The sequence below is a fragment of the Ranitomeya variabilis genome, chromosome 8 (assembly GCF_051348905.1).
Source record: "Ranitomeya variabilis isolate aRanVar5 chromosome 8, aRanVar5.hap1, whole genome shotgun sequence".
Classification (NCBI taxonomy): Eukaryota; Metazoa; Chordata; class Amphibia; order Anura; family Dendrobatidae; genus Ranitomeya; species Ranitomeya variabilis.
This window is the reverse complement of record NC_135239.1, coordinates 186,294,848-186,318,893: the sequence shown is the minus strand read 5'-3', so window position 1 is coordinate 186,318,893 and position 24,046 is coordinate 186,294,848. Positions and strand designations below refer to the sequence as shown.

General features: G+C 40.3%; 1 protein-coding gene across 3 annotated transcripts in view; it reads right to left on the bottom strand.

The window, feature by feature from the left end:
* The window catches only part of CACNA2D3 (calcium voltage-gated channel auxiliary subunit alpha2delta 3), a 1,029,735-nt gene that overhangs the window by 645,337 nt on the left and 360,352 nt on the right, over positions 1–24,046 (bottom strand). For all 3 annotated transcript variants that reach the window (XM_077278410.1, XM_077278408.1, XM_077278409.1), the window contains exon 5: positions 16,653–16,815. In XM_077278410.1, coding sequence (XP_077134525.1) covers positions 16,653–16,815 — 163 coding nt within the window. The remainder of the gene's footprint in view (positions 1–16,652; positions 16,816–24,046) is intronic.

The window sequence follows — 24,046 nt, the reverse complement described above, 5'->3', positions numbered from 1 at the left end:
GTCGGGCGCCGCTGCGGCGACGCATGCGTCATGCGCCCCTATATTTAACATGGGGGCGCATGGACATGCGTTGCACTTGCGTTTTGTGACGCATGCATCACTGCGGCGCATGCGTCAGGGCGCAGAGGACGCAGCAAGTTGCATTTTTTGTGCGTCCAAAATCAAGCAAAAAAAGGACGCATGCGTCACAAAACAATGCGTTTTGCATGCGTTTTGCATGCGTTGTGCGTTGCGTCGCCGACGCAACACACAACAACGCAAATGTGAACGTAGCCTTAGCAGTGCTATGGATTGTGGATGCCGAAGTCTACAGTAAAAGGTAAAGAGACTGCAACCTTGTGTCCTCGTTATTCACTGCGACCTAAACCACCACCACCTACACCTTTAATTGGACACCCCTTAGCAGGGTCACGGACCGGGTCGGGCCACTGTGACATTCCCAGAACCGAGAAAGAGGAACCCGGTACCGAGTACCTTATTGCCCTGCGTCTGGGGGCGCTCCATATATACATACACAGATAAAATAAATAGATATATATACAGATACACAAATGTATATTTGTGTGTGACCCTTTCCACCACAATGATACTATTTCACTAGCTGTGTCTACCTGCTACCAACATGAATTCTGATTATCAGTAAAATTTAATAAAAGTACCCTGTCAAAACGAAACTGACAGGGGTTTAAGAAATATTTATCATGAGTGCTATGGATGTTTGTACCAATTTAGTAGCTGTCACTCTCAGCATTGCTTAGGAGATGCATGACTGAAAGATTAGAGGGGATGTGAAACTCACACATCCAGATCCTGACGCGGGGAGGTACAGGCGAATGACTTATAGTCAAAAAGGAGAAAAGTCATTCACAAAGTGCTCGCATCATGCAACAGAAAGTATTTAGTGGAAAGTAGTTATGTGCGAGTGTACTCGTTGCTCGGGTTTTCCAGAGCACGCTCGGGTGACCTCTGAGCATTTATGACTGCTCGGAGATTTCGTCTTCCTTGCCGCAGCTGAATGATTTACAGCTACTAGCCAGCCTGAGTACATGTAAGGATTCCCTAGCAACCAGGCAATCCCCACATGTACTCAACCTCGCTAGCAGCTGTAAATCATGCAGCTGTGGTGATGAAAACTAAATCTCCGAACACTAACTAATACTCGGAGACCACCCGAGCATGTACTGGAAAACCCGAGCAACGGAGTACACTCGCTCATCACTACTGGAAAGTCATTAATTTTATCACATTTGGGGCAAACATAGTCAAGCAACAATTTAAAGAAAAAGTAAAGAAAAACTTTCAAAAAACTCTTTCATTTTCGTATATTTGTCAACAACTTTTGTTTTGTATATAGATATATTTAAAACAAAGTTCTTATCTTCATAGCCCTAAAGCTGTCCATGAATATTTAGTGTAAGTGCCGCCCTTATAGAATACATAATTAGCAGCTTACTTTACATTTGACATATCAGGACATGAGATACCTAGTATTATATAGAAGCCATTCATGTGACTTTAGGTTGCCACAAATTGGTATTTTATATGGAACCCAAGTATTTACTAACATGGACATATCAGGAAAGATGAAAAATCTTCTTTATAAGGGTTGTCTAATTAAACCCATTTTTATATTTCCTATAAGTACTAATTATTAGATTTATTATTATATTATTAATCTATTAGGTTTCTCATCTCTTTGCCACAATGAATTGCAATTACAAAGAGTGCCTCTGACTCTGGAGGACTCATCCTGTCCTGTATTAAAGAGACAACCCATAGACTAATTTGTGGGAGTTCAAACAAGGGGATCACTTTGTGATTAGTCCATTGTCTAGGCATCCTATTTTGTGTAAATGGAAAACCCATTTAAATCGTCACTGTCGCTTTAATTTCAATAAAAGTAGTCATACCTGATGGTTGACACAATGACTAACAAAACTTGAAAAATACTTTATTTACCCCAAAATAAGTTGACTTGAAAAAGTCACCTGCTAGAGTAATCCATCTTTAACAGATGAGACCTTAAGATGGATTAAAGGAAGTAAGGGTGGGTCTTCGTCTTTCTGCTCATGTTCTTTGGTTTGTCAAACAGCATGAAGACATAACATAAAGGTCAGCTCTCAGTTTAGGTTAAGCAATGGCAGTGTAGTGATTGCTGGGCAATTAAGGAAAGGAGGTTCTAGATCTTATAGTGATGGTAGAATGCTGATGAAATGGAACCACCCAGGATAGTTCAAGGACATATCGGTCTGGTATGTGCACCAAAAGCAGTCTTAACGTTTTTGTTGAAAAATTGGACTTGCTTTCACGAAAAAACGTGTACATAAAAAACAGAATATCTGCTTGACAATGTTATTAGTAGCTAGTTTATCCATAATATCTCCTGTCAGTGAAAAGTCTCTCTGCCCAACTGTAATTAATTGGCACATTTATAGGTCCCCAGTAGGCAATAGTGTGTGAGCGCCGAAAACTCCAGATTGGAAAAATTATGGTTATTGTGCCGATCGTGAGATATGAGCTTGACATATCTTACATTTGAGAATTTTTTAACTTGGAAATTGGAAAAGCTGCTTAGAAAGTCAGACACTGAAGATCTTTGTGAGAACAAAGGCATGGCTTTAGGAAAGACTGGGAATAAGATCTGCCATGCACATCTTGAGTGAAACCAGATGGAGAAGCAGAGAATTTTCTAATTCTTTGTGTTGGAGCCAAGATGTATAAAGCATGAAGCAAAGTTGTATGACATTGTTCTCCACACACTTGGCCTTGCAACTGGGACCCAACTATAGGTCGACAAGCAGAAAAATAAACACTTTTGTAATTTAAAATGTATAGAAATAACTTTGGCAGAACATTTTTACTAAGTTAAAACTATTAAAAAATTGGACCAGATTTATCATTGGCAGGTTTTTTTAAAGTTATTTTTCTATTTTGCACAGGTGGAATTTCCATCATGTTCGTAAAAGTGATGACTCTATTGCAAATACAGCTGCACAGGTGGAAATTTGCACCATGTTCATAAAAGTGATGACTCTATTGCAAATACAGCTGCACAGGTGGAATTTGCACCATGTTCATAAAAGTGATGACTCTATTGCAAATACAACTGCACAGGTGAAATTTGTACCATGTTGATAAAAGTGATGACTCTATTACAAATACAGCTGCACAGGTGGAATTTGCACCATATTGATAAAGTGATGACTCTATTGCAAATACAGCTGCACAGGTGGAATTTGCACCATGTTGATAAAGTGATGACTCTATTTACAAATACAGCTGCACAGGTGGAATTTGCACCATGCTGATAAAGTGATGACTCTATTACAAATACAGCTGCACAGGTAGAATTTGCACCATGCTGGTAAAGTGATGACTCTATTGAAAATGCAGCTGCACAGGTGGAATTTCCACCATGTTCATAAAAGTGAGGACTCTATTGCAAATACAACGATGTTTTATTTGGGTTTTTAATGGTACAAAATCGTTGGACTCTTTCAATAAGCTTTAAAAATGTCACATGCAAGATTTCAACTGCTCAAAAAAATAAAAAAAGTTTTTCATTCCTCTAGGGTACTGGAATAAAATTAAGTAAAAATATTGCAAGATTTCGAAAGTGCAAACAGATGTAGTCCAGCTCACTTTGGTTGAGTCTTTCAATGACTCTCAGCATGGAAATGCCACTCCTGACCCTCGTGTCCAAAGACTGCATGAGATTTTCCAGGAGATGATTGAGTAAAAAATATTTCAAAAACATTTATTCTATATCGTAAAAATTGACACTCACAATAAATCCAAGCACGATGTAATAACCTACGCATTTCAGACTAAAAAAAAGTCCTTAATCGAGAATCAAAATATAAAATAAAAATATTGCGACATTTCAAAAGTCCCAAACGGTTAATCGATTGAAAATATCTTGATAATGAAAATTCCGCCCACATTTCAAGCAAAGCTAAAAAATGACGAGGACTGAAAAAAATCCAGAAAATTGGTCATAAAAGCCATAATAAATGTGATGCAAGAATAAAAATGCTTAAAATCCAAACTTTTACTCCCAAAAATGTACAAAATTAATATTGAACTGGTTTCACATTGTTTTTCTATTGTACCCCTAAAGCTATGTGCACACGGAGCTTTTTATGAGAATTTTTAAGCAGATTAACTTTAAAAAACCTCTTTAGACCTTTCATGCCCTTGGACGTATTGGTACTTCTAAAGTTGTGTCTCGGCATTTGATGTGGGCTCTGGCGTTGAGCCTGCACTGTTCTCTGCACATGACAGCTGATCTGATCATCAGTCACATGCCTCTAACAGCCGCTGGTGGATTCGAGATCCACCTGCGGCTGTTAATCAGTTAAATACTGCTGTTAATCTTCGACAGTGGCATTTTACACACACCCACTGAAAGCACGTCACAAGTCCCGCTTATTGGCACCCCTGTAAAGTGATTGCAGGGCGCCAATGGGTTGTCATGACAGCCGGTGGACTGCAGAAGACCCCCCGTGCCTTTCATTGTGAATCTCCTATGAACGACGGCCTGTGGAGATTGTGATTTTTTGCGACACATAACAGGGTTGAAGCCCTGCAGTGTGTAGCACAGGTGATCCGATGATCGCGGCTTCTAGTTTCCTGAGGAGTTTATTGAAGCAAGTAAAACAAAAAAAAAAATTTAAAAAATCAAAATGACACTAAAGTTCAAATCACCACTAGTGATGAGCGAGTATACTTGTTGCTCGGGTTTTCCTGAGCATGCTCTTGTTTTTGTTGCTTTTGTTGACGCAGCTGCATGATTTACAGCTACTAGCCAGCCTGAGTACATGTGGGGGTTGCCTGGTTGCTAGGGAATCCCCACATGTAATCAAGCAGGCTAGTAGCTGTAAATCATTCAGCTGCAGTGAGGAAAACTAAATCTCCGAGCAGTCCTAAATACTCGGAGACCACCCGAGCATGCGGTAAACGTCACAATGTGAAACATAATTGAAACCCCAGAATTACATTTTTTTGGCAACCGCAACATTGCAATAAAATGCAATAACGGGCGAGAAAAACATCATATCTACCTCAAAATGAAATCAATAGAAACATCAGCTCAGGGTGCAAAAAATAAGTCCTCACCCAACCTCATATCACGAAAAATTGAGATGCTACGTGTCTTGGAAAATGGCAACATAAGCACATTTTTGTTTTTTCTTACAAATTTTGTTTTTTCCCCCACTTAAATAAAAAGAAGAACCTAGACATGTTTGGTATCTTCAAACTCTTAATGACCTGGAGAATCATAAAGGTAGGTCAGTTTTACCATTTAGTGAACACGGTAAATAAAAAAACAAAAACGAAACAATTGTAGAATTACACTTTTTTTTTTCCCAATTTCAACGCACTTTTTTTCCCGTTTTTCAATACATTATATGGTAAGATCAAAAGTACAACTTGTTCCACAAAAATAGCAAAGTTATGACAAAAAAACCCTCAAGAGTAAAAATGGAAAATTGCAAGGTGAAGGGCTTAAATACTCTTTGATGTGGATGTTGGAATAAATTTGCTTTCAAAAACCTTGTCAAAAAAATTCTGATTGGAAGTACCCTAAAGGGGTTTGACACTTTCCGGTGGCCAAATTTTTGCCTAAACTGTTGTGCACTGACGTCAGTGATCATAAATTCTCCATTGCTTACCCATGTGCTGCACATTAGGGCCCCCTTGCTCCCCATGGGTTAGTGGACCCAAATGCCGCCTCATCCACAGCATTCATGATGGTGGCACTGGCCCTAAAAGCATTTAGGACAGGGTCCAACAGTTCTTACAGCAACACCTGGATTCATGCATGTCGTCAACATATCAGTATCAATCACTGGCAATTATTATCCCCTCCTTGAGCACCGGATTTCCCCTTTAACTCCAGAGCAGCGCTCAGTTAATTTTCATAGTAATTCAGTCTTTTTTTTTTTCACTAATTAAGACATATTCTACGGGACCTAGAAAAATATTGACCTTAGCCAAGGACCGTATATCATTAAATATTTGCAAATATTTTTCTACAGGCCAAAAGTACATGCATTCCTCACGTTTAGCTTCAGGAAAACTAGGGTACATTCCAGAAGAAAAGCAGTTAAAGAAAGCCATTATTTGCTTGTCACACCAGGAACATCTTGGCTGATTCAGGTCTCCACAAGGAGATGTCTGATGACAGTGAATGTTAATGCACAAAGCAGCCAGGATGATAGATGGGCCGATGGGTAAAAGGCAATGAGGAAAGATTAGCTTCACTGACTGTGCTTAGCTCGGAGCCAGTACACGGCGGCGAGCAAGGGATTGGAGACATCATTTACATTCTGAGAGGTTATTATACTGTATATGGGGGACTGCACTTACAGTGTGTACACACTCATGGTATCTGCAACTACAAACCTGTCCGCTGCATTCGCTTTCATGGGTGCAGGTTCATGAAAACTGTTAAAAGCGTATTCCTATCTCCGAAATCCTATCCCAATATGTAGTAGGTATAATAATAATAATATTAGCAAATACCTCCAATTAGAAATGTAGTATAGTTCTTCTTAAAATTGCACTAAGATTCATTCTTTCAATTATTTTCTGAGCCAAGCTTCAGATATTTATCTTGCAGGAGTGACTCTCCCAGTAATATAGGCTGGATGTGAAGTTTGTATGGAGGGTGTTGGTGTCTTTATGTGCTTTTATGGAAAGGCAGTGCCCAGTTCCAGAACTGCTCTTATCTCCTCTATAAAATACTTCCTATTAATCTACAGACTCTTTTATCTGCGTTCCATAAGAGTTATACCCCTCAGGCACAGTTCACATTGAGTGTTTTTGCTGCTTTTTTATATTTTTTTATGCTAATTTTCAGTTGCATTTTACGATACCAGCTATGTCTACGAGATTTCAGAAATCTCATGCACACAGCTTGTTCTTTTTGTCACCAGTATTTTGTGCTTTGCATGGTTTGTTGGATATAAATCATTTCACTTCTTTCAGTGTTTTTTAGGCGTTTTTTTCCTCGTTTTTCACCCATTGAATTGAGTGAAAAACACGTATGAAAAACTGCATGAAAAATGCAGCAAGAAAGACGTTTTTGCCACAGCTTCTTTCCTGTCAAGCACTCGGATTTTGCTGCAGAAAAAAAAGAAAAAAATGCAGCAAAAACGCCAGTGTGAACTTAGCCTTATCCTCTTCCCACTTTAAATATGTGGCTACCCAGTTCTCTGCTGCTATCTCTAACAACAAGAGAAGGGAGAAGGATCAGACAGAGCTGTCAGAACCAGGAGAAGGAGCTCTGAAATATTTTGATTTTTTTTTGCAGAGCACTCAGTTGGATAAAGGACTTTCAGTGTTAGGGAGCATTTACATTAAATAACCCACAGTCTTTAAATGACCGCTAATCTACTGTATGTTTGGTGAATACCAGTCGCTTAATAGCCTTATTAGACAAAACCGACCTTGCTTCTGATGCATACAGACCATTCAGCATTAGATCATTCAGTGTGCATAGACTTTCGTTGGTCTCGGCAGCACATGTCTTGTTTGCACAGGATGATGTACTGCCGAGAACGTGTATGAGAAAGGCTACCAACTGTTAATGGGGCTTACATGAACAGGTTGTATACTAGCTACTCTATTAGCAGGTCCCAGTAATACCCTGACCTTCACCCTTTAACCCCTGTACATGGATCTGAACTTACACAAGGCCACCTGTGTTACGGAGTGACTGCTGGTCAGGTCAATGAAGTGAGTTGGTAGAAAAAAAAGGTCATCAAGTTGGGTTGTATGCCGAAGTTCAAAGTCAGGGACAAAATCAGAGCTCAGAGATGTGGAAGCTAGGTATGGTAAAAGGAATTGAATTAGCTCAGTAGGAGCAAAGTAACAAGGGTGTGAACCAGGTAAGTAGAACTTATAACTGGCAGCTAGAAGTAGCTGCTGGGGATTTAAATAGGGAGGGAGGGAGTGAACTGGTTCCAACAGATGACCAGCATCCTGAAGCAAGACACAGGTACACTGTCCCAGCAAGACTAATGGAACACAGGACCACTCAAGGATCTTCCAATGCTGTCCATAGAGAAAGAGTGGTGAAACTGAAGTCATAAGAGAGGCTTCAGACATGGTTGCACCAAAATGTTGAAATTCAAGCAGGAAAGATATATATCTTGGTACCGTGTTAGCCAGTGGATAGAAAAATATTTAGAATTGAGAGTCCTTAGTGGTTGATACCTTTTAATGGCTACCTGAAAAGATGGTAACAAATTGCAAGCTGTTGAGACTACGCAACTCCCTTCATCAGGCATAGACTAAAAGAAATTCTGAGGAATCACATATTTATGCACAATACAGTCCAGGAAAAAATGCCATAGATAAGGCAGGTGAAGTGAAGCAGAACTACCATTATGTGAGAGTGCTAAAATGTTTATGTCCATAAATATTGGAACAGTTCATAGATAAGGAGTGTGAATGTTTTATTGTCCTCTGATTGGGGTCTGGTTCTATGTTGTGATGACCCCACACGGTCTGAGGAGCAAATTCCTGAATTGATGTAAAAAGACATAAATCCATGCAACACATTCATTCCTGCACTGAGTGTGTCAAAAGTCATCATCAGCTTATATTCCCAGACTCTTCTGTCTCTCTGAGATTAGATGTTATCTTTTAATACAAGTAATTTCATGTTCATAATGCTATGATCTGGGATACAAAAATGTATTGCTACAGGTAGATCCATTCTTTTTTCTCCTTTTGCGTGGCGATGAGAGTTCATCCTTGTTCTCAGTTTCTGCCCTTTCTTCCCTACATACAGACCCCCAGTTGGACATTTAGTACAAATAATTAGGTACACCACATTAGATGTGATGCAGCTGAAAGTACCTGGGATCTTTTCAGATAGCCATTAAAAGGTATCAACCACTGAGCAAGCTTTTCACCCAATGAATGAGCATTTTCATCATTTGTCAGGTACAGTAAATGCACCTTACACTCTGCAGGAGATAAGTGGTAGAAAATGTATAATAAGACAACATAAAAAGTTGGTTAACTTTGCATTTAGGAATCAAATTAACAATAAAAAAATAATTGCAAAGGTATGCAAAGCCAATACAGCTTAACTGCCAGAACACAGAACATGATATGCTGTTGTAGGGTCATTGTAGTTACAAACATGGGGCCTTTTATAATATTTAACACAGATATTTAATGCTGAAGCTAATTTTCTAGGTTTTTACTAGAACGTAAAGAAACTTTATTATGATGCTTTTCATGGTTGTCTATTAACATTGTATCTTATAAGGTCATTCGGAATCTTAAGTTTATTTTTTTTCCTGGTAGATAAGAAAAACGAGTGGACGATTTCATACATACATATGCATACATAAAATGAACAGTGCTGCAATTGTATTGGAATTTTAGCGAGCAGTATTATCAGAAGAGCCTTCACCTTGGTTTAACCAAACAGTTATTTAACATAAAATTCCAATATTTTAAAGCAAAGTCCAAAAAATCATTTACCATCTCAGGTTGAGACTCATTCAGCTAGAGAAATCTTTGCAAGTGAAAAGGAAAAAAAAGGAGCATCAGCTCTGTCAGTAGGAATTTTCAGACAATGCTCCTCTCTGCCACACCACAAGACAAGCGCATTAACTGGCAGCTGATAAATGCATACAATAATCAAAACTTATGCTAGCGCTGGGGAAGACTCCGCCATGTGTATAGAGTCTGCTCGGAAGGATATTGAAACATGATGAACCGCAGCCATCTTTTGATTAGGTAGGTTTTTCAATTTGCCAGTTAAAAGGATCTATGAATATCATTCCGTCACACTTTCCTATCAAACCTTTCCCAAAGGCTGTTCAGCTAAGATTACCTATTTTCGAGAAAATTAGAACTTTACAAAAAATAAAAAATAAAAAAATAAAATCATCCGCAACTGCTAAAGTCTGATTATGATCCACAACTGTCAGATTCTAGAGGATAGACTCATTCTATACTGAAGCTTTCACATGTCAGCAGCAAATTTATAGACTACGGCAACAATTCCACAATTGCGATTCGGCTTTTCTCATCTTTAGTAAAATACCATAAAACATTATTTAGCCACAGAAAAATCTAATTACATATTTGGTTTCTACCATTCACAAGAAAATAGGCAGGGATGGGGATGCTAGTGAGGGAGTCCCAGGCGTAAATGCAAAATCGAGAAACCCTCCACCCTCACGAAAGCACAGACTAAAAATAATTGAAAATTACCGTATAAACTTTGTTGTTGTAGCACAAAGGACATATAAATCAATGAGATCTAAAAGGTCATTTATGAAGATAGTAGAGACCAAAAATTGGTTCACCATAATGGCAATTGATTGATTTTAAAGTCAGCTCCTTGAGATAGACCTTTGGGCGCCATTATTTTATCAATTGAGAATACCAAAGACCAAATTGATCCCGTCAAAATCAAGGGTAGAGTGCTGGGAAGCATAAGACACCGGCAGTCGTGACTTTTCCCGGTCAACTTTTTGTCCAGAGTGCCAGAAGAAAGACACACGGGAGACCCGAGGGGCAGCATTATAAAAGAGATGAGACAACATCTTTAAGAAACAGAATTATCCTGAGGCCTGACATAAAAATACTCATGTGAAAAAATAGATGGACCCTAAAAATTAGTCGAAACACCTAGAGCAAAAAGAAATGCAATCTCAATCATCCCTTAATTCAATATTAGCTTTACAGACTATTCTCGGGGAATTTCAGCTCACGGTCCTTTATAGGCCTGATGACATTTAGACCCAGGAGTCTTGTATTAAAGCGACCCTTCATCCTATCCCTAAAAATTGACTATACTTTTTCGCGTTTTGACCTCCATCATTTTACTGTTGCCTCCTACTTTGCTTCAAGAGTTCCAATCTTCTTCTATCCAACACAGTGTCATGGAGAGTGTATTGGTAAGTCAAAACCTGCCACTTGTGTGCTGAAAGATGGTCACAGTGCCTACATCAAACTCCCAACTCTCCACATATAAAAAGCAGGGGAGAAGTGGTTTAGACTTACAGAACCACGGTGCTCTCCAGACCACTGCGCCAACCATGTTGGATTAAAGAAGACAAGAATGGTAGAAGCAAGGGAGAAGATCGGATGTCAGCAGGGAAAGTGTCTACCCATTCAAAATAGAAAGTCTTCATTTTAACTGCTTCTTTGGGTTAAAAAAAATTGTATCTGTAGAGCTACAAAGAACTTTCAATTGTTCTTGGATTCTAACAAAGTTAGAACCATTATACAAAATATTAAATCTGTGTGCGCCTTTGCCCCCCACTATTCACTAGTACCATAGACCCAAGTTCCTTATTTCTTCTCGTATAGAAAATCATAACTGTATGTGAGTTATGGGAGCGGCCAAGGCTAGGTTCGCATTTATCCTGCGATTTATGCTGAGCACTCAATAGTGGTTTCCATATAAGTCTCCAAAAACGAGAGCCAGGTGGAACCTCCGACAGACAAAAGACAAACACAGCTGGAAAGAAGGAATATAAACCAGCTCACCCGTGATGCAAGAACCAAACCTCGGGAGCACGGACCCGCTGTGTCCAGGTGTATAAAGTCCAAAAAAGAAGAGAATGTCCAGCTTCACCGAGTCCGTAAAAAAGAGTTTTCTTTATTCACAAACTTTAAACATGGAGGATACAGACTTCAGCACAACCATATGGGTAAGAATCTCAACGCGTTTCTGGAGACTGAGCTCCCTTAATCATGACCATGATTTAACCATGGTCATGATTAAGGGAGCTTAGTCTCCAGAAACGCGTTGAGATTCTTACCCATATGGTTGTGCTGAAGTCTGTATCCTCCATTTTTAAAGTTTGTGAATAAAGAAAACTCTTTTTTACGGACTCGGTGAAGCTGGACATTCTCTTCTTTTTTAAACACAGCAGGAACAGAGGCAAAACCAAGTCCAAAGTGACTCCTTCTGACCCATTATACTGAATGGCTTCATAAAGTTGCCGGCAAAATCCAGTTTTCGGTGATATCAATGTAAATCCTAACGCAGTGTAACTAGAAGAAAATTAAGCATTATATAGTGCACATTCATATAAAGTTGGTATTCCTGTCAGAGGCCTTTCATGCAGCCAAATCAGATTTCTTGTTTTGCACTGAGAAGGGGCAACACCACGAAACACGTATCTGCAAACAGAGATTCCAGTTTGTCTTTTATCCCTAAAGGCCCCGCCTCACATAGCGATTTACCAACGATCACGACCAGCGATACGACCTGGCCGTGATCGTTGGTAAGTCGTTGTGTGGTCGCTGGGGAGCTGTCACACAGACAGCTCTCTCCAGCGACCAACGATCAGGGGAACGACTTCGGCATCCTTGAAACTGTCTTCAACGATGCCGAAGTCCCCCTGCAGCACCCGGGTAACCAGGGTAAACATCGGGTTACTAAGCGCAGGGCCGCGCTTAGTAACCCGATGTTTACCCTGGTTACCAAGAAAAACAAACAGTACATACTCGCCTTTCGGTGTCCGTCAGGTCCCTTGCCGTCTGCTTCCTGCTCTGACTGAGCCGCCGTACAGTGAGAGCAGAGCGCAGCGGTGACGTCACTGCTGTGCTGCGCTCTCACTGTACGGCGGCACTCAGAGCAGAAAGCGGACGGCAAGGGACCTGACGGACATCAGATGGTGAGTATGTAGTGTTTTTTTTTTTTTACATTTACGCTGGTAACCAGGGTGTAAACATCGGGTTACTAAGCGCGGCCCTGCGCTTAGTAACCCGATGTTTACCCTGGTTACCAGTGAAGACATCGCTGGATCGGTGTCACACACACCGATTCAGCGATGTCAGCGGGACCTCAACGACCAAAAAACGGTCCAGGCCATTCCGACACGACCAGCGATCTCACAGCAGGGGCCTGATCGCTGGTACGTGTCACACATAGCGAGATCGCTACTGAGGTCGCTGTTGCGTCACAAAACTTGTGACTCAGCAGCGATCTCGCTAGCGATCTCGCTATGTGAGACGGGGCCTTAAGTCATACAGCAAGGCTCATTTAAGAGTTGTTGTTGACTTTTAGGATTGCTACCTCCACCAGGTGTCAAAAGCGTTCAAGTCATCTTCCTCTCTGAAGAGGCAATTTGCATGTTTAATATCCCAGCGGAGCATTGCATGGCCTATAATTCACTTTACACTAGCATGTCTGGCATGCCACTCTGCACAAGGAGAGACTTTACTCCTTAGACCCTAGCCAGAGGCCTCTCATGCAGTCAAATCAGATCTCTTGCTTTGCACTGATGAGGGACAACACCTCGAAACACGTGACTACAATAAGAGATTCTGGTTTGTCTTATATCCTAAGTCATGTGGTCAAGGGTCGATATTCACTTTTAGGTTCGCTACTTATGATAGTTAACACTTGAGTTCAAGTCCTCTTCCTCTATGAAGGTGCAATTCTCATATTTAATTTTCCAGACGGGCATTGCATGGCCTATAAGTCTCCTTACATTGGCATGTCAAGCATGTCACTCTCCATATGAAGAGACATTACTCCTTAGACATAGTTTCTCATACAGCCAAATTAGATCTCTTGCTTTGCACTAAGGATGGGCTAAATCCCGAAACATGTGTCGACAAATAGAAATTCTGAATTGACTTTTATCTTAAGTCACATGACAAGGCTCGTTAAAGTTAAAGTGTCGATATTGACTTTTAGGATTGCTACTTCCAATGGGTGGCATTAGAATTCAAGCCTTCTTCTTCTATGAAAATGCAAATTGCATAGTTCTTTCAGAGTGAGAGATGCTCTTTGCAACTGCTCCAAATATTATTATATTAACGCAGAATTCCCTAACAGGCTGGTAAGGACTGGAGCAAAAATTTAGTCCTGGCACTTGAAATCACACAGACCCATGCTGTCCCCATCCCCAAGCACCAGATGGGATATATTACTAAGATTACCCTGCGTGGAGGAAAGCAAGATTTACTACAAGACCAATATTTCTAATGATACCTCCGTCACAACTCTTAATAGTATGGGTGTCTTGAGAACACTGATTCTGTTAACAACATAGAAGACAAGGTGGCCCACGACCAGACAGGCCCTTCTGGCATTTGCCAGAATTGCCAGATGGCCAATCCAGCCCGGCTAACAGGGTATATAAAAATGTTTTTCAAAACTGTACAATCCTTTTAAATGTTCCAGCCTTTAGATGTAAGTATAATTAATGATACAGACATAGAAATGACAAGGAATTAAACGGTTAAATATATTAGAAAGTAGAAGAACATTTTATCCTACAATCAGGGACATTACTATAGTGAGTGCAGAGGTAACTATCGGACCTAGGTAAAGGACTTGACAGCCCCCTATGACATAACAATAAGTAGTACAATAAATGAGACTCATTGGTTAAAAGGGCTCCTGTTACAGATTCTGCTCGCAAATCTCAAGTGTAGATTTCAGTATCTCATATGAAGTGATCCCTTATAACCTGCAGATGGCACTTTCCTCCTAACATATTATTTGTCGCTAGTAAACAGAGTTGAGTTTTCGGATGCCATAATCAGTTGCAGTCTTATAGAGATAATATCGCGTTTTTCATTCTTTATGCATAATTGAACTTTGATTTCCCTTCTATTCCATGCAAATATAAGCAACGAGAGCAGCAGAAAAAAATTCACGAGGCCCCTGAGACAATTAATTTAAAAAGCATGAAGTATTTAAATTAAAACAGATTTATTTTTTTAGATATTTGAAAAGCAACGACTGAAAGTTTATTAGTTGTTACTTAAAAGTATCTCTGGCCCAAAGTTATGATAGAAAGTCACTACAGAATTCTCAGACTGTTGTCTGACCTTGTTTTGCTCTCGGTGACATTTCATAATTAGGCAATGACAGGAACGGAATTGTTTTCAAAGATGTATCTTTTCATTTACAATATATGGAAGGTCCATATTTGCATCCTACATACAACAACAATTCCAAAAAAGTTTGGACGCTGTGTAAAATGTAAAGAAGACAAGAATGCAATTATTCATCGCAGAACATAAAACACAGATCAGAAGGTGAATGTTAGACATTTTTCCATTTCATTTGAAAAAGTTAACTAATTTAGAAATTGATGGCGGTAGCAAATCTAAAACAAAAGTTGACAAAGATTGGAAAAGTAAGCAATACTAATGAAAAACAGCTGGAGGGCCAATTTTCAACTTATTCACACGATTGTGTATAAAAAAGAGCATGTTAGAGAGGCAGAGTCTCTCAGAAGCAAAGATGGTCAGAGATTCACCAACCTGTGAAAAATTACATCTAAGAATTGAGGAACAATTTCAGAAAACTGTTCCTCAACGTCTTCTATACATCTTACACAGCACCCTGACTTTTTTGGAATCGGGATGTAAAAATGCTTTGCAAAATTATTATAATTCTAAATCTCCTACCATTTTACTTTGACTGCTCCTATGCAGATCTGTGTCTCCATGGCAACAGACTACAACCATAGCTTGTGTAGTCTGTTCTTAAAACACCCTCTGACATTAAGGGCAGGAGTAGGCAATCATGTATTCTCTTATCTAAGAGAATGGGGTCAATTATGCAAATCATACTCTGATCAAACTGTGATCAGAGTTTGATGAAAGTATCAGCATAGCATGATCCGATTCTCTCAGATGAGGAGACGAAAAAAAAATCTCCATCTTCTCCATTTTGTCAGTCGGTGGAAATTGAACTGGACTCAGATGTCATCCAAGTGATGTTTGGTGCTTTCCACTGACTCATTGACTTGCATGGCCCAGTGCGAACCGACTATCAACCGAATATCAGACTTGGGCATTCTGAGATTTTTGCCTCACACAGCCTCTGCCCGAGGAAGAAAAATCCGACATGTTCGTGGCCCCATATAACAACATTGGCTGGAGTGTGATCCGGAGTTTTGTCGGATAGAACTTGGACTGAAAATAAGCTTGTGTGCACCTGATCTAATTGTAATAGCTTAGCACAGCTTCAAAATATGTATCTTTTCTGTACAGAAAACACAATGGGTCAAATTACTCTCGATACAAGCTCCTTCAGGTGGTCCCTATATGCTTCCTAGAGTAGCCCCTCATAGACGTAATAATAATGACTAAAAATTCCAGGAAATTATTTCCAAATACAATATATCGCTAATGTTTTTCTATTCCTTAGAAATAAAAAATGAACAATGTAGTTCAAGTTCTGTTTTTTGTCAGCATTACACTCATTAAAAGGTTAATGCTTCTTAGACAATCATTATTCAACAGGAGTGTGCCCGAATGGTAAACTAAGTCCCATTACTGGCATCCCGAGCAATCGACTGTAATCTGTGGTGGTATCTGGGGACAAGTGTTTAATTTCCCTACAGTGCCTCCAGAGGGGAAATAAAGGATTACACATTTCTCATTAGCAATAATGGACTGTCCAAATAAGACCATGTTCGCATGTTCAGTATTTGGTCAGTATTTTAAATCGGTATTGGAAAGCCAAAAGCAGGAGTGGTGTAATATGCAGAAGTGGTGACGTGTTTCTATTACACCTTACCTCTGATTGTTCCTCTCCTGGTTTTGGCTTACGAATACTGATGTAAAATGCTGACCAAATACTAAACGTGTGAACGGGGCTTAACAGACAGAACGGTTCGATCACATTCGCTTACCTTTGTTGTAAACATTGGTTGGCACTTGGACGTCACTCAGCGTGATGTTTACAGGTAAGTTATTAAAATGGTCATTAGGTAGAAGCAAAAACTCTTTTCCGAGCTCAACGTAATTTCCATCTTCATCCTGCTCATTTATGAGGACGGCGTTGAAGTATTCATACTGGGTAGAAAAAAAAAAAGAAAATAATACCCATGACTTCTAGTAAATGTCATCCATTTTAGTGTGTGATGACAATGAGATTCATAGGAGACGGTGATTATATTTTCATACTACAATACTACCGAATAAAACAAAAGTAAAAATAAATACATAAAATAGAATCGTCACCTTTTTCCACCTATTAAAAATAAAAAAATAAAAGATAATATTTGTAATTGTTACATCCGTAGAAGTCCAAACCTCGAAATTAAAAAATATCTAACCCCTTCATTTAAAGTGGAAAAAGAAAAAAAATTGAAATACTTTTTTTGATCAATGCAAACCCGTCAACAAGCACAATAAGAAATGATGAAAATGTTGTACCTTACAGTAAAAAAGAATTCTCATCATACAAAAATCAAGCTCTCACACAGCACCATTAACATAACAATAAAAAAAGGACCATCATTGTTTTTCTTTTTTAATTACAGAATTTGTTTTTCACTATTTAAGCCCGTTCATGCCATAACTATTTTACCTTTTTTCATTTTCAATTTTTTCCTACCCCTTCTTCCAAGAGCCATAACTTTTTTTTGCCATCAATATAGTCATATGAGGGCTTGTTTTTTTTTTGTGGGACAAGTTGTAATTTTGAATGACACCATTTATTTTATCATGTGAAGCACTGGAAAGCGTAAAAAAAAATCCAAATGCTTTGAAATTGTAAAAAAAGTGTAATTTTACAATTGCTTGTTTGGGTTTTATATTTACCATGTTCATTATATGGTAAAACTGAGCTGGAGAAGTGATTCCCCAGGTCAGTATGAGTACGCTGATATCAAACATGTATACATTCCACGGGGCAGCACGGCAGCTCAGTGGTTAGCACAGCAGCCTTGCAGCGCTGGAGTCCTGGGTTCAAGCCCCACCCTGGACAACATCTGCAAAGAGTTTGTATGTTCTCTCCTTGTTTGCATGAGTTTCCTCCAGGTTCTCCGATTTCCTCCCACATTCCAAAGACATACTGATAGGGAATGTAGATTGTGAGCCCCATTGGGGACAGCGATGATAATGTGTGCAAAGTGTAAAGCGCTGTGGAAAAAAAAAATAAGATTATTATTGTATATTTTTAATTTAAATGGTGAAAATAAAATCAGAAATTTGTAAGAAATTTTTTTGGGCTTTGTCGCCATTTTCTGAGATCAGCAACATTTTCATTTTTCAGGATCTGGGGCTGGGTGAGGGCTTATTTTTGTGTTCTGAGCTGATGCTTTTATTGATATTTTGGGGTGGATATGATGTTTTTTTTATCACATTTCATTGCAATGTTGTGGGGACCAAAAAATACTAATTCAGGCATTTTGATATTTTTTCCGTTACGCCTTTTACCTATTAGATTAATTTATTTCATATTTTGAGACATTGGACATCTATGAATGCAGCAATACCAAATATGTATATATATATACAATATATATTTTTTCTTTTTTCTTTTATTTTTACTTGGACTAAAGGGGGTGATTTAAAGTTTTAAAAAAAAATTTTTTTTCATATTTGATTTAGAAATTCCATATTATTTTGCTGAATTTAATAATCCCCTTAGGGGACTTTATGCTGCTTTCATCCGATCTCTTGTGCTATACATAGCACTAGCACAGGCTGGCATTCACAGGAGAATGACAGGCAAGGAAGGTCATCAGCGAACGCTCGGCTGTAATGACAACCCATCAGCACCCTGTGATCATGTCACGGAGAGTCAAAATGAGTGCGGAATGATGTCTGCCCCTTGACAGATTGACAGCAAGATTTAACAGGTTAACAGCCGTGGGTGGCAGTTCCTCTCCATCCGCGGCTGTTAAAGGCACATGATGGCCGATTAAATCACCCATCATGTGCCTGGAAAGGTTGTGTGCTCAGCATGTGAGAGACATGACAAACGGACGTAAATTTACGTCATATGTCGCGAAGGGTTTTAAATTAAAAATGTTTCTTACAAGTTTAGCATCGCCGTAGCAGTACTGATCTTTAAAAGATTATATTGCCAGGTCATATTTACTGTACAATTAACTTAATACAAAAAAAAAATTCCAAAAAAACAATATCAGAATTCCTTTTTTTATTCTATATTTCCACAGCACAGGATTTTTTAAAATGATTTTACTACATTGTATGTTAAAATAAATGGCGTCATTCAAAACTACAACATATCATACGGTTATCTGAATGGAAAGATTAAAAAAAGTTATGTCTCTTGGAAGAAGGAAAAATCACGTATGTGATTGTATGTTAGCTTTATTTTTTTTATAGACAGAAATACTGCGGTGTTTTCATTCTGTTCTGTCTTTATGCACAGTGTGGATATTGGTATATTTATGGTTAATGTCTTTACCACAATAAAGCAGAATATTTACTGCGCTTTGGTTGTATCTTTCGCATCTTCTCACAGAGGGCATGCTGTCCTCGTGGATTGTGCACTCATTTTGTACACTATTTCCTGGTAAGAGATAAGCTGGGAAACTTTTGACAAATATATTGATTCTTTTTGACCTACTGCAAAAGAAAAAACAGATGCCACGAGAATTCGAAGTTCTGCCTGCCCTTCGTTATCTTACATGATAGTTGGAGACTTAAGGGGAAACTGGTCTAATTAACGAAGATAAAACTAATGAGAATGGCCATTTGTCCATCAAGCATTTAATCTCATCCTCTAATTTTAACCCAAGTACAAAAGCCAAAACTTTGTGATGCAGAACAGGAAAGGATTATTGAACTGAAAGCAGAAGTTACATTATAAGAAGGAGTCAAGGTTAAGGCTTCCAGATATGGGTGGTAAAGTTCCTGGACTGCGAAAATGATTTCATGTGAAATCTAGGATTACTACTTCCAACAGGTGGCACTAGAGTTCAATTCTTCTTCCTCTCTGTAGAAGCAATTTGCATATTTCATATCCCAGAGGAGCATTATATGGCTTATAAGTCTCCTCACTCTGACATGCCAGGCCTTGCTTATCACTCTCCACAAAGACTAATGTTATCCCTTAGATCCTTGTGAAATCTAGAAATGCTTACAGAGTAACTAAACTTTAATTTTTTTTTTTTTTTGCAACATGGAAAGTTATGAAACTTTGCAAATTACTCTTATTAAAGGACTTGTCTTCATTCATGTAAAAAAAATGCTTGTTAGTGGCTTCCAAACCTCAGCTTTTCTTCAGTTTATTCACCTGCCCTCGGCTGCATTGATATCATAGCGCACTCTTTTGGAGTACAGATGATGGCAGTGATGAGTCAGCTCCTGTCTACATCTCTGTGTATTCAGCTTATCAGAACAATTTCCTGTGTATCCCCAGTGTAAGGCCGGAGTCACACTATCGTAGAATACAGGCGAGTGCTATGCGAGAAAACATTGCATAGCACTCGGACTAGTGTTAATCTATGGGGCAGCTCACATCACCATTTATTTTCTCGGGCGTATTCAGTGTGCATGTAAAATTGCAGCATGCTGCCATTGTCACCGAGACTCAGCCAAGATTTGCCAATGCAAGCCTATGTGTAATGTCCCAGGTAACCGGTTGTTACAGTGATGTTGCCTTCCTTTCGGGGAAGGTGATGTCATGCTTGGAGGCAAGGAGGATTCCTTTTACCAGGTAATGTACCTACATGCAACACATTCTGAATCCAGGCCAGAAGGGAGAGCTCTGAACCTGGATTCAGGGGAGCTTCCCCAACTTTAAGTATTCTGGTCTGGAGGAAGAGTTAGTTAGTTGGTCCAGAGAGACCAGAGGAGAAGGAAGTCTGGAACAGACAGAGAGAGCAGAGAGTGGAGCCTTGCAACCACGAGTGGTGCTGCAGCTCCAGGAAAGGAGAAGAACCTGAAGGGTTTCAGTGATAGTGAGCACCTGAGGAGAGAAACAAAGGAGAAGAAAGGAGCTTGGAGGGGAACTGTGACCAGGCACCCTCTGAGCCGAAGCGCAGGAACCGGGCACCGGGAGCCCCGAGGTTGTGTCAAACTCCAAGTCTCACAGCAGAACCGGAGGGTGGAGGACTTTATATAGTCTGTCCACACCCAAAGGTGCAGCAGTACACAGAGAGCCCGGGTCGTGATAGAGACTCTGTAAAAAGGCTCACACTGCCCACCATATGGGTTACTGTGCCAGGACAGGAGAGAGAGGATATTGCAAGGGAGCCACAGGCAGCAAAGACCTCGCAGATGAGCGCGAGCAGGAAGGCTTACAATCCTCACCTGGGAGAGGGATCCACCATTGCCTCCAGGCCGGCTGGACCACATCACCACCTGTTGCTGGTACCGTGGACTGTGGCTTGCTTCAACCAGTAAACCAGGTAAAGACATTGCAACCCTGTGTCCTTCATATATTCTGGCACCACACCACTCTGGCCAAACACAGCGGGAACCTTGGGGACCCAGCTTCACCTGTGTGAAGCGATACCATTTTAGCTGCCGTACCATCACCCCCAGAGGACCCCTTTAAGCAGTGTCGGTCACCCCGACCGAGTACCACAGGTGGCGTCACAAACTTTTATTATTTTCACCATACCTTTAAAGACTATCCCTTTTACCTGGGCGCCCAGGGCCACGGACCCTGGAAAAGGGGAATCCCAACTTGCCTCCAAGCCGGCCGGACTCTGCCTATCCTGTGATCTGGTGCCCTGGACTGTGGCTGCCTGAAGTCTTCAGTAAACAAGGTAAAGAGACTGCAAACCTGTGTCCTCGTTCCTTACTGCACCATTCAAAAACATACAAGTAGTCAGCTCACCTGGAAATCTGCCACCTCTCATCTGTTCCTGCACAGATGTAGGAGAACACAGTCCACAGGAGAAAATACGATAAATCCAGCAGGAAATTCAAGTAAAAATTCTTGTTTATTTCTTCATATTTAAAATATAGATAATGGAAAACCACTCAAAAAGTATTGCACAGCAACACGCATGAAAAGTTCATGGCGTGGCATCGCTATTCCGATGTGTTTCGACTTGATGTCTTAATCATGGCTTCATGATTAAGACATCAAGTTGAAATGCATCGGAATAACGTGAGGCTGTGTAATACTTTTTGAGTGGTTTACCATTATCTATAATTTAAATGTGATGAAATAAACAAGAATTTTAACTTGAATTTCCTGCTGGATTTATCATATTTTTTACTGCATCATTCACCATCTTCCATCTACACACCGGGAGCCCTGGGGATATACTTCACCTGTGGGAAGTTATACCATCTAGCTACCATAACATCTCCCCAGAGGACCCCTTAAAGCAGCGTCAGTCTCCACTGACCGAATACCACAGGTGATGTCACCCAGGTGGGCGACCCATCTTGGCGTCACGAACAGGATGGACTTACCCTGAAAATGGGTCATGTGTGCCCAAGAGACTGTGTTTAATTGTGAGACTGTGTGCACTGTGAAATACCACCAAAATTTCCGCCAAAACCGCCATTATAGCGCCACGAGGAGCACCGGAGAGGAAGGGCGTGCCAATGTGGGCGGGTCCAGCAGAGCGGCGCAAAGAACATGCCCGCCCCCTGACAGCACTGTGATGTGGGGAAGGACGAAGAACCAAAAGGCAACATGGCGGAGGGAGGTGAGTGGACACCGGAGAGTGGGATGGATCAAGAGGACTCTCCCAGCCAGAGTCTGCAAGAACTGTATCTGAAGCATGGAGGAGGAGGTGTGATGGTGTGGGGGTGCTTTGCTGGTGACACTGTTGGGGATTTATTCAAAATTGAAGGCATACTGAACCAGCATGGCTACCACAGCATCTTGCAGCGGATGCTATTCCTTCCAGTTTGCGTTTAGTTGGTCCATCATTTATTTTTCAACAGAACAATGACCCCAAACACACCTCCAGGCTACGCCAGATGACTTGGCCTCCACAGTCACCAGACCTGAACCCAATCGAGATGGTTTGGGGTGAACTGTACCGCAGAGTGAAGGCAAAAGGGCCAACAAGTGCTAAGCATCTCTGGGAACTCCTTCAAGATTGTTAGAAGACCATTCCCGTGACTACCTCTTGAAGCTCATCAAGAGAATGCCAAGAGTGTGCAAAGCAGTCATCAAAGCAAAAGGTGGCTACTTTGAAGAACCTAGAGTATAAGACATAATTTCAGTTGTTTCACACTTTTTTGTTAAGTATATAATTCCACATGTGTTAATTCATAGTTTTGATGACTTCAGTGTGAATGTACAATTTTCATAGTCATGATCATGAAAATACAGAAAAATGTTTAAATGAGGTGTGTCCAAACTTTTGGTCTGTACTGTATATATATATATATATATATATATATATATATATAGTGAGGTAGTGACTCCTGTTACAGCTAGCGGGTGCCGTTTCTGCTCTACAGAATGCTCACGGAGGTGTAGTGAGGCTTTGAGGGCATATGGCAGTCACAGGTGTGGCTGTGATTAGAATGGAGAGGCAGTGACTGATTAAAAAGCCCTGCAGTAGAGGGGGAGGTGTGTTAGTGTTGGTTTTGAGGCAGATAGAGCAGTTATCTGCATAGCACTCTCTGTGTGGAGCAACACAGGGGCAAGAGGAACCAAGGGGACTGACACCCTGCGTCCCGGGATGTCTTGTGTTTGCCAGGCGGCAATCCGGAGGATAGCGTGTGGTGCATGGCGTGAGTAAAGAGACTTGGTAACGGCATGCGGTTGCCTCAGGGAAACTGGACAAAGGGAAGTCTGGCCTGTGTAGGGACTGCAAACTTAAGCCATTTACTGTGTATTTCTAATTGACTGTGTGAAGTAACACAATAAAGGAACGTTTTGTTTGAACTTGCTTAGGTCACTGCCATTTCACTGCGTATGGTCCTACCGCTGCATCACAATATACATATAAGTATTTATATTAGATACATAGATAGATGGAAGAAAAGCCGTCAATTCATCTGCCGTGTTCTGTAAATCACAGCAGGAGCCGACAGGATAGCATAGATGGATTATATACAGTACATACAAATAGAATAGGTAGATATACAGATGTCTGTGACAAATACAAATAGTACAGTGTGTGTGCAGCTTACTGGACATGTATTTAATTAATAACAGTTTATTTTTTGGAAAAAAATGGCATGGGCTCCCGAGCAATTTTCATAACCAGCAGAAGGAAAGTCGATGGCTGGGGGCTGATGTTTATAGCCTGGGAAGGGGGAAATACCCATGGTGCTTCCCTGGCTATTAATATCAGCTCACAACTGTATACTTAGTGTTTACTGGCTATTAAAATGGGGGACC